Consider the following 11,032-nt stretch of genomic DNA (forward strand, 5'->3'; position numbering starts at 1 on the left):
GGGTCTGCCAAAAGGAGTGAATCCCAAATCACAAAAGCATCCAGTGTAGGTCCTTTTTAACTCAACAATTTAAATTTAGGGGAGCTAAAACAATGAAATGTCTTACTTTGCTTGTGAAAAGTTGAAGGCACAGTTGTTAGATTTTCTCCTACCCTGAAATAAAAGGTTGTTTAAATTCCAGAGGTTACCCCACTTTAGCAGTGGCCTGGAAGCTACAGATGAGGGTGTTATCTTTACAGGCCAAGGTAGAATAAAGGAAAGGAAAAGAGGAAGAAGGTTTTATGTTGACTTAGGGTATGAAGTCTTGATCTGTCATCTTGGGCAGAAGCATTCTATGATGTCAGCTACTTCTCTTTCTTGTCAATTTGATTTTGAGGTCGTTAGCGTCTTCTAGATTTGCAACAGTGTCAGGAGCACTTGGGAAGGAAGTTCTCTTCCAATAGGGCTCAAGGGTTGTCTTCCTCTGGTGATATTTTTAAAATACCCAGTCACCAGGCTACAGATTGTGATTGAAGGTTTCCTTTGAATTAGGATCCAGGAAGGCTTCTCTAACCTGTTGATGACAGGCTTGAGCATAAGACATTAGAGACTTACTGTAGCTGGTCATGCCAGTGTGAGACCACAGAGACTCAGCGGAAGGTTGTGTAGAATTACAATAGAATTGGATTCAATTCTAATAGAATTCCAAGAAGTTTGTGAGGTTTTCATTAAGGCTAATATGATTTGCCCAGTGAAGTGTGATTTACGTAGTGCTTTGATTATTAGAGACCATGGAAGGTATACCCCAAGAGAGTATTTCACATTTTCTAGCAGTTTGCCTTTTTCAATGTGCCTTACAGCAGGAAAAGGCTTCAGCACATCTGGAAAACACACATACAATAAAAAGAACACTGATAACCCATACGAAGTGATAGTTGAATAAAGTCCACCTGCAGGTATTAAGAAGGTCCAGAGGAGATCTGAAGCCTCCAAATACAAACAATTTTTCCATGATTATGGACCAAACAGGTCAGGTCTTGGTAGACCGTTTTTGTAATTTTACACAAGCCTCACACCAATGCCTTTTCATAATTTGAGTCCTCTTAAATGTACAGTAGGTGAAGGTGTGCAAAAAATGGGAAATGGGGTTTGTCAGGGAGCCAGAAAGAACCAAGCCGCTGTCTTCAGTTTCTTTTGCCCCAACTGTAATTTATAGCCATTGCTTACCCCCTCTTACTTTCTCAGATTTGAGTACATTGTTGCCATGTTACAAGGACATTAGGATGGCAAAAGTCTGGCAATAAGGGGCCATTTTTGCAGCAACCAAATGGACTTCATCCACATGTGCCACATCTTACAAATATAAGACTTTGTATTACTTGTTTGCCAGTGCTTTCCATGTAATGTGCATATCAAGTAAGCCTAACTGGTTTAGCAAATCATTTTGTGTATGCGCTGTCAAAAAAAGTTTTTAAAGCACTTGCCTGAAGGATCACAGATCATTATGAAATTTAAATATAAAAGGTAAAGAAACTTTTACAGTCTTATCAAAAGCAGACCAAAAGTATAAGAAAACTTCATCCTTTTTTACAGAGGGAATACTACTTTCTAATTTTGCACCAGCTTATTTTTGATATTAAACCATTTTAAATTAATTTTTATCTTAACCACCTTGACCACACATAAAACTCCTTTTTAAAGATTGCTTTTTCAAAAACCTTCTATACAACATTTTCTTTTTTCCTGCATTCTGATTTTGTCCTGTTTTTCCTCTTTAAACAACCAGGCTCACTTTAGGACAAAATTACTCTCTTTTCCCTCAACAAAAAATACAAAATACGTCTCTGTTTTTCATACTTTTTTTTTTTTTTTTTTTTTTTTTTTTTTGCTGAAAACACATCCTGTTTTCCTGGCATATGGAGATGTTTCCCTTATTTTTTTTTATTTTTTTTTTAATCTTTATTTATTTTTGAGAGAGAGACAGCATGTGAGCAGGGGAGGAGCAGAGAGAGAGAGGGAGACACAGAATCTGAAGCAGGCTCCAGGCTCTGAGCTGTCAGCACAGAGCCTGACACGGGGCTCGAACTCACAAACTGTGAGATCATGACCTGAGCCGAAGTCAGACACTCAACTGACTGAGCCACCCAGGCACCCCTCCCTTATTATTTTTAGTAGCTTCAACTACATATATTAATTAGAATTCTTAACTTTTGGCCGCCTGGGTGGCTCAGTCATTTAAGCATCCAACTGTTGATTTTGGCTCAGGTCAGGATCTCAGGGTTGTGAGATCAAGCCCTGCATTGGGCTCCCCACTGGGCATGGAGCCTGCTTAAGATTCTCCCTCTACCATGCTCTCTCTCTAAATAAAAAAATACTCTTTAAAAAAAAATTGTTAATAAAAAAATTTAAAAATAATTCTTAACCCTTAGAAACCTTAATTTCTAGTGAAAACTAAGCATTTGTGAACATCTGTTTACCAGCATGCTTTTAATTTGCAAATTCATGAATACATTTCAAATTTTCTAGAATCATTTTAAATGATTTAAAATTTTCTAATGTAGCTTTAATACATCCAGATGTCTTTTAGCTTCCCTATAGTAGAAAACCAAAAGTAGATAAACCTATGTTTAGTAAATTAATGTTTTAGTATTTTGTTTTATTTGGAAGTAATCTAGATATTTAATGGATTTAAGTCATTTAACTTAGCAAAACTTTAAGGTTTCAAGTTACCAAAAAGATTTGGAGAAACTTTTTTAAAAGTTTCCTTAAAACTTTCTATTTACTCTACTTGTTCTTTAAAATTGTATTTAAATTACTGGGGTGTCTGCCTGAGTGACTCAGTTAAGCGTCTGAATTTGGCTCAAGTCATAATCTTGCAGTTTGTGAGTTTGAGGCCTGTTTCGGGCTCTGGGCTGACAGGTCAGAGCCTGGAGCCTGCTTTGGGTTCTGTGTCTCCCCCTCCCTCTCTGCCCTCCTCTGCTCATGTTGTCTGTCTGTCTGTCTGTCTCTCACACACACAAATTTTTTTTTAATTTAAAAATGCTTAAAAAATAAAATCATATTTAAATTACTTACTAAAACCTCATTGAAACATTAGGCAAAGTCAGCCATTATCTTAAGCTATTATTTTTTATTCACAGATCTTATAAAAGAACATGTACTTACTTGGCTAGTAAATTCAAAAGTTTTATATATAATGTTGATAACTCTAAAGACATGTTTGTCTCTTTTTTTTTTTTAATGCTTATTTTCTGAGAGCGCGCACGCACATGCACAGATTATGAAGGGGCAGAGAGAGAGAGAGGGAGACACAGAATCTGAAGCAGGCTCCAAGCCCTGAGCTGTCAGCACAGAGCCCGACGCTGGGCTTAATTAAACCCATGAACTGTGAGATCGTGATCTGAGCCAAAGTCAGACTCTTAACCCAGTAAGCCACCCAGGCATCCCAAAACATGTTTGTCTTAATTAAACCATCAACCTTAAACTTGCTTTCCTATCAAATATTTTTCCGAATTATATGAACTTGGAAAATACTTGGATTCGTTTTTATCTGAAAGTTTCAGAGTCCTAGTTTTGTAAGTGCTTGCCTTCAAACCAACTAAATAGAGCTCTATTACAAATTAATTTTAGCAATACTGTCCAGAGGTAGGAAGTAACCACATAATTACAATGCACATATATAGACTTATGTAAACATACCAATGCTTATAGAGATCTTATAGCTTGTTTTAAAATTACTGCCATGAAATAGGTACTAAATTTGCTAGTTATAAAAGTTGGGTCTGAATTTGTTTTTCTGGTAGATGGAATAATAGACATCTGGCAGATGTCTAGATGGCTAGAGCTGTTTTTAGTATGAGTGGAGAAGACACTTAAGGTTTATATTTGTTCTTAGCAAGTCAAGTTCCACATGATTCTTCCCTTTTGTTTTTACTTGGTAAGAATTATCTCCCTGAAATTTGCATTTTAATGAGATGGACTAGGTAAGAGTTCCTGGAGAAGACCTGGTAGAACATTTTAAAGGCACAGGGAAATAAAGTACAAGCTTCTCATAGAAGAAATTTTTGTTTCCTTAAGGCCAGAATTTTTACATTTAAAAACTTTTGAGATAAATAGGGGAGGTTTTGGGGGTGGTAAAAAAAAGATTGGAGGTCTTTGAATTGTTTTTGGAATCACTGTCCTGATCCTGTAAAGACTAGATATATAAAATAGGACAGCTATTTTTAATTCCTCAAAGAATTGGGTTGCCACCTCAGTGATGCCAAAGGACTGACAAACCCATCCACCTATGAGAATGTCTTCTTTCCCTCTGGTACATATAACTGAGGGGAGAAGGCCTAAAAGTACTCTGTCAAGCTATCAATGTCAGCTTTCAGTTTAAACTCCTGGTTATTGAGTCAGTCTGTCAGGTTTCATCTGGGACAAATAGTAAATATTTCTGGCAGTATTAAAGAACTTCAGGGACCCAAGAGGCATCCTCAAAGAGGGTGTAAAAGGTACTACCTTCACAAGGTCTAGAGTCACTCCCAAAGAGAGCAAAAAGAAGAACCAACAACCTTCAAGTCCTAGGCAGGCAAAAAACCAAGCCATATTTAGGATGTAAAAATAACAAGCAAGAAGGAAACAGCTCTTCCCACAAAAGATCAATAATCAGTGGATCTAGATTTGGAAAGGAAGTGACAGTGTGAAATTTTATTACCCTCTCTCAAGTGAGCTCAGGAGGTAAGGTGTTCAGAGAAACTCTTAAGGATCCTCCCTGAGTTTAAGAAATTCTCTAACTACAGCCCTTAATTTGGCCTTTGACCAAAGGGTGAAAGATCCTCTATAACCTCAGGTGGTCTTATTTTAAAAGGTAATTGTTGCCATAGTCTCTTTAGAGTGGAAAGGCAATGTAGACAGGATCACTGGGATGAGTACTCAAAGGATAGAGGGGAGAAGTAGGAGTTACAGCACATCTTATTAGTCTTGTTTTAGATACCTTTTCTCTTTTTCATTGCTTTTTTAATGAAACTATTATAGAATTTTAAAACCTTTTAGAGGATTCTGCTTGCTAATTGGACCATTTGTTCTGTTTAATTTGAGAGCCCTTGCTTTCAAGTATTCTTCTTAAATGAATGAGGTTGTCTAATTGGAGTGTTCCCCCATAATGGCCATTGTAATTCCACATTGTTCTCAGTAAAATTTTTTCATTTTACTAGTTATCTGCATCTTTTAGGACTAAGTTCTTAGACACAGAATAAGCAGCTGTGCCAGAAGGTGGCACACTCAACTCTCTGAACATAAAGAATCTCATTTCTTTAGCTAGGCCTTTGGGTTTCTCAGAGCCAAACTAATACCTAAGAGGGACTTGCTGCTGTTTTGGGGGTTATACATATTTTACAGTGTGCCTCGTTACACAGTTTTCTTGACGTTGGCAGTTGACCTAGTATCAGTCTACCTCTTCCATGACCATCTTATTCAAACACAAGAGTCTTTGGGTCAGGTGGGCAAGTACCCTAATAGTTCTTAAATGTCAATCTGTGCCCACCAATTTTTGCAGCTTTTTGGCCTCCGAGATCCTAGCAGTAGCCTTTATGTATGTACACAAGACAGACATACATGCACCTCAGCACCCCAGGAGTAACCAAAATAATGTCCCTGCAGACTGTCCAAAAGAAGGCCATGCACACCACCAGCAACTCCTAAAGTGGACTCCAGCAGATTCAAGGAGACTGTGGACTGGAACTGGGGGAAGGATTCCAATGTGGAATTGTAGATTGAACCAGGGCACTCCATTAGAGCCTCTGCTGTAGGTCTAAACTGACTCCTGAACCCAGGACTGGAGAATCAATTAGATCCGCAGCTTGAACACAAAAAGTGGAGCTGAAACTGAGAGGGACTTACCAGTGGTCCTCAGAAATGGCAAGGACAGCACACTCTAAGGTTTTCTGGGTGCCACACCTGTATTTCTCATTGTCCCCAAATGCCAACGGATGTTCCCTGCCACCAGATGTGTTAAAAAACAAAACTAAGTAAACTTGAAGATCTAATTGGCTTTATTAAACAGTTCATGAATTGGGCACCATCTCATCTAGCAAGTAGAGGCGAACTCTCAGAAGTTGTACAAAATGGAAGGTTTGGGGGCACCTGGCTAGCTCAGTTGGGAAAGCATGCTGACTCTTGCCCTGAGTTTGAGCCCCACACTGGGTATAGAGATTAAATAAATAAAACTTGGGGAAAAAATAGGTTTTTGTAGAAGGAGGGTTGGGCAAGAAGGTTATTAGCAAAAGAAAGGGACTGTTCCGGGCAAAGTCCCTTTCCCTAAGTGGGAGTGCAGGTAGTTTTATCATGCAAATTACTTCATCTTCTTTTAGGGGATGGAGGGGATCCTTGCGGATGACTGCAAAATTCCCACTGACTGGTTAAGACCACACTTCTGGGGCAAGTTTAAACTGCAATTAGATTAGGTAATAAGCTTCAGTTTGGGGACCCAGCCTAAGTGACGTTTGGGGTGTGTGGTTTTTCCTTTTTAATACTGTTTGTCAGGGAAAGTAATTGCTGACATTTGATTTTGAGATCTGTTAGCTACTATCTCCCAGGGTAACTATGGAGCACAAAAGAAAAAAAGGAGGAGGTATAACAGGTTTCCTTTATCACTTGCAGTGGAAGTTTAACAAGCAGTTAGTATATAAGTTTAACGAGCAACTCTGCAACCTACTAATAGGAAAAAGCATATAGATGTCTAAGAAATGTATAAAAACAAGTACAGAATGATGCAAAAAAGATAAATTGGTTGCTCCACAGTGGAAAGAAATGAAAATTTTATGTTTATTCCTACATTCTTCCATAAGGATTTGAGTGGACCTCCAGAGGACAATCACTAAAATAGATACAGGCAAAAATGATAACAAGTATAGGGGGGAAATTACCTTTTTACCTTAAATCCAGCTGAGCACAGATACTACCCAAAAATTAGACTGTTACATACTGAGCTCAGGTACCATGTGACCTGACCCAGTTACAGGGCCCGAAGGAATGAGAAAAATGCCCTACATTCGTAGTACTTTCTTTTTATAAAAAGTAATGTGTTTTCATAAATTGTGTCCTATAACCAAAAGCAATATAGTTGAAGTGAAAGCCTTCCACTCCCTCCCCACATGTATTTACCATTAGTAGATCTCTTTCTAGGCTTTTTCTTACATATATAAACATTACAGATTATTAAAAACAATAATTTGTATTGTACAGACTACAACTTTTTCAAATTTAACCAAATGTTTTAAGTATCTTTGCGTGGCAAAACATATGTATCTTTTTACTCAAAAGCAGAGTATTCCATTATATGAATACTAAGACTAAAACAGGTTTTGAAAACCACTTTTCTAGCAAAGTCTCTGGAACCAGACATCTTTAGTTCATTGGTGATGTTCAGGGGAAATTACAAAATAGCCCAGTTTGCAGCATTCAATCCCACCTTCAAAACAGATCTCCGAGCAACCCAGGTTAGGAGGAGCTTCAGATTCCACTCTGCTTCCTCTAGAATATTTATCCAAAGATCAGTATCTTAGTTAAAAATAAAGTCCCTTTTACCTTCAGTTTGAAGATGGTGGTCATCTCCAGAAAGCTTCCTTTCAGTAATGGCTGTATATAAGACAGACTTGTATAGATTTAGTGGCAGTGACAAAAGAAATTAACAAGTTATTGTTTAGAAATTAGCCAGTCATTGGGGCACCTGGGTGGCTCAGTCTGTTGGTAATCCAACTTCAGCTCAGGTCTTGATCTCATGGTTTGTGAGTTCTGGGCCCGCGTCGGACTCTGTGCTGACAGCTCAGAGCCTGGAGCCTGTTTCGGATTCTGTGTCTCCCTCTCTCTGCTCCCCTTTCCTGCTCGCGCGCTCTCTCTCTCTCTCTCAAAGATAAATATTTAAAAATTAAAAAGAAAAAAGAAATTAGTCATTGTTTACAAAATACATCATGTAAGTTACCTTCGTTTCCTTCTTTTCACTGAGGATTTGGAATCATCCACTTTGAAGGCATTTTCTTTCCTCCTTTTCCTTCAAATATATGTTATTGCTGAGGTTATTGTTAAGCCTTTTAGGAAATTAGAATCTCATACTCAGCAGGTGGGGAGGTAATGTCATGAGTAGATCAGTTGGGCATAGAATACCTGAGATGTTGCACATAAAACAGTAATACTCCACTTACCTGAGATTCACATACTGAATTCAGTCTTGAGCAGAAGGAAAAAAAAAAGGAAAAAAATACTAATAAAGCCCCAGCATTAAAGATCTTAGATTTCCCTTAGAGAAGAAACCCTTATAAATTGTAATCAGTTTGGATAATTTGGTTTCCCATCATGTATCAATCAAGACTCTTAGTTTCAATGATCATATATCCAACTTGAACTAGCTTAGGCATTGAAAGAAATTCATTAGTTTACATATTGAATTCTGGAAGGGCAGAGGTATAGCTTGAAGTCCAGGATAATTAGAATCACAGTTTACTCATTATCTTGTCCCTGAATATCTGCCTCATTCTCTTATCCATCTTTCTTCCTGGGTTGGAAACATGGCTACTAATAGCTTCCAGACTCCTATCGTACCAGTTTCACCAACCAAGAAAATTTACCCCTTTCCTTATGTCCAATTCAGAAAATCCCCAGGAGTCTCCTCTATGGCCCATCTTGGATCAAACACCAACCTTTGACCCAGATCACTGTTGCCAAGGAGATAAGAACTGTAAGGCAGTGGCAGTTTCCATTTGATCTATATAGTTAATGTGGTAGATTCTGTTCTAGGCAGACAAGTAATAACAGGAGCTAACATTTACAGAGTATTTAAGAGGTACCGGGTACAAGGTCACCTGAGCATCCTGTATAGGGATGTGTCCTTTACAGGCCATAGAAAATAACAAATGTGAAAGCTATTTGGGTGGCAGGGTAACAGTAATGAGAAGTAACAGCTGACAAGAGAAATGAGAAACTTAAATACAGTAACCATTATGTTGTATATTGTACACATCAGGCTCTGCGCTGACAGTGCAGAGCCTGCTTAGGATTCTGTCTCCTCTCTCCCCTTCCTCCACTCTTGCTATCTCTCTCATGCTCACTCTCTCAAAATATAAACATTAAACAGCTTTGGACATAGGTACACATAATGTTGACTCCTTGTCCACCACTTGCCAGCAATATAACTTTGAGCTTATTGCCTTATCTATACAGTGGGACACCACCAATCTTGTATGGTTTTAATCGTGGCTACATAAGATAATGTTTATAATTGTTCAGCACACTGCCTGGAACATGGCAAATAGTTTCAGGATCCAGTAGGTGAATGTATAATTGAATTGACCAGTGGCAATAAGACAAGAAACTTAAGTGTTATTCTTCCTCTTCAAATATCCAGCCTCCCTGTGTGTTATCGTTAACCAAGTTTCAATTAATCTTAGGATCACATGGATATATATTATATATTAAAATTACAGTAACTTTATCATGAAAGGCTGTTTCTTGCATCTTTAGTCAAAAAGTTTGCCACTCATCTCGAATCTCTATTTTAAAAGTTAAGGCTGTTAAAACACACTAGAAAAACTAAGGAGTCACTAAAAGCCTCACCCAGATTTAACTTCTTAAAGGAAAACAAGGTTTTCTATCTAGAATGATGTAACAAAGAATAGGTAGTATGTTAACTACTTGAAAAGCCTGATGCCTTTTCTGCCTTTTCATCTACCTCACTGAGATTTTTTTATAGGCTTTTCATTAAAATTTCATTTATAAATTTGTTAATCATGAAATTGTTTTTAAATGTACTGAAAAAGCAATTAAAATTTTCTTTTCATGGATAATACAGATGTCTATTTTATTAGCTTTACATCATTTTTTCATATATAAGTAAGAAAGTTTTTCCACTGACAAGATCTAAAATTCAATTTCATAATTATTTAAAGTCATTAAATAAAATACTTTATCTAATAAACTATTAAAGTAGCATTGTTAATGCTAATTATAATGACTTTAAACACTGTTCACAGAATCTAACTGACATAATTTGTAAACTATCATCCTTACTCAGGTTTTAAATACAGGAAGCTTTTAAAAATTGGTATTAATCCTGCCCTAAAGTATAGCCTTTATCCTTAGCTTAATTTTCTGGGAATAAAAAACGTAAGGTAGAAAAAAGATTGGATTTCCTTTGTCTTTTGCTCTTCATTTAAATTGAAGATGACATTTTTGTGTTTGTCTCTGTAAAATAATCACAAATGCATGACCCATAACCTGGTTTCTTTTCACAGCCTCAGTGTTTACATGCCTGGCAATAGCATTGGGATTTTACAGAATCTGGAAATAGCAGAGAAACTACTATATTCTTCTACTGCTGGCCACTGCTATTGACTTCTTAGAACACTACACCAGAAGAGATTACTTGGAGTGAAATTTGCAGCCGGTACTTAGTAAAACAAGATTATTCAAAGCATATATGGACTAAAAAGAAATGTTTTAGAATGGGAAGATGTATTTTGTGTTTGTATTTTATATGTGTCTTTATCATGTTGAAAAGCTGTTCAAAATCCGATTGAGATAAAAGGCCTTTTGTCTTTATCCTTTTAATAGTTCATAGAAGCTGAGCCTGAGCTTTCTTGTGTTTGCTTGAACAACTGTATATCATATAGGATTTCTTTGATGTCTGTTGCAAATTTAAAAACTATTCCTAAACCTACATACTTGTTACTTTACTCAACTTTCCTGGTAACTACTGCACCATTACCTTTTCATGTAAAATAAAATGTTGTCATGGATGGAACTGGAGAGTGTTATGCTAAGTGAAATAAGTCATACAGAGAAAGACCGATACCATATGTTTTCACTCTTATGTGGATCCTGAGAAACTTAACAGAAGACCATGGGGGAGGGGAAGGAAAAAAAAAAAAAGAGAGAGAGAGGGAGGGAGCCAAAACATAAGAGACTCTTAAAAACTGAGAACGGGCGCCTGGGTGGCTCAGTCGGTTGAGCTTCCGACTTCGACTCAGGTCACGATCTCACAGTCTGTGAGTTCGAGCCCCGCGTCGGGCTCTGTGCT

The 11,032-nt window shown here is 37.4% G+C and overlaps 1 protein-coding gene across 6 annotated transcripts in view; it reads left to right on the top strand.

The window, feature by feature from the left end:
- The window catches only part of CCDC90B (coiled-coil domain containing 90B), a 45,480-nt gene extending 34,724 nt beyond the window's left edge, over nt 1–10,756 (top strand). For 5 of the 6 annotated variants that reach the window (XM_042957856.1, XM_042957855.1, XM_007078970.3 and 2 more), the window contains one exon: nt 10,248–10,756. In XM_042957856.1, coding sequence (XP_042813790.1) covers nt 10,248–10,347 — 100 coding nt within the window. In that variant the 3' untranslated portion in view covers nt 10,348–10,756. The remainder of the gene's footprint in view (nt 1–10,247) is intronic. The other variant, XM_015536120.2, reaches the window with a different exon arrangement.
- The last annotated feature ends 276 nt before the right edge of the window (nt 10,757–11,032 follow it).

Source organism: Panthera tigris, chromosome D1, assembly GCF_018350195.1.
Source record: "Panthera tigris isolate Pti1 chromosome D1, P.tigris_Pti1_mat1.1, whole genome shotgun sequence".
Taxonomy (NCBI): Eukaryota; Metazoa; Chordata; class Mammalia; order Carnivora; family Felidae; genus Panthera; species Panthera tigris.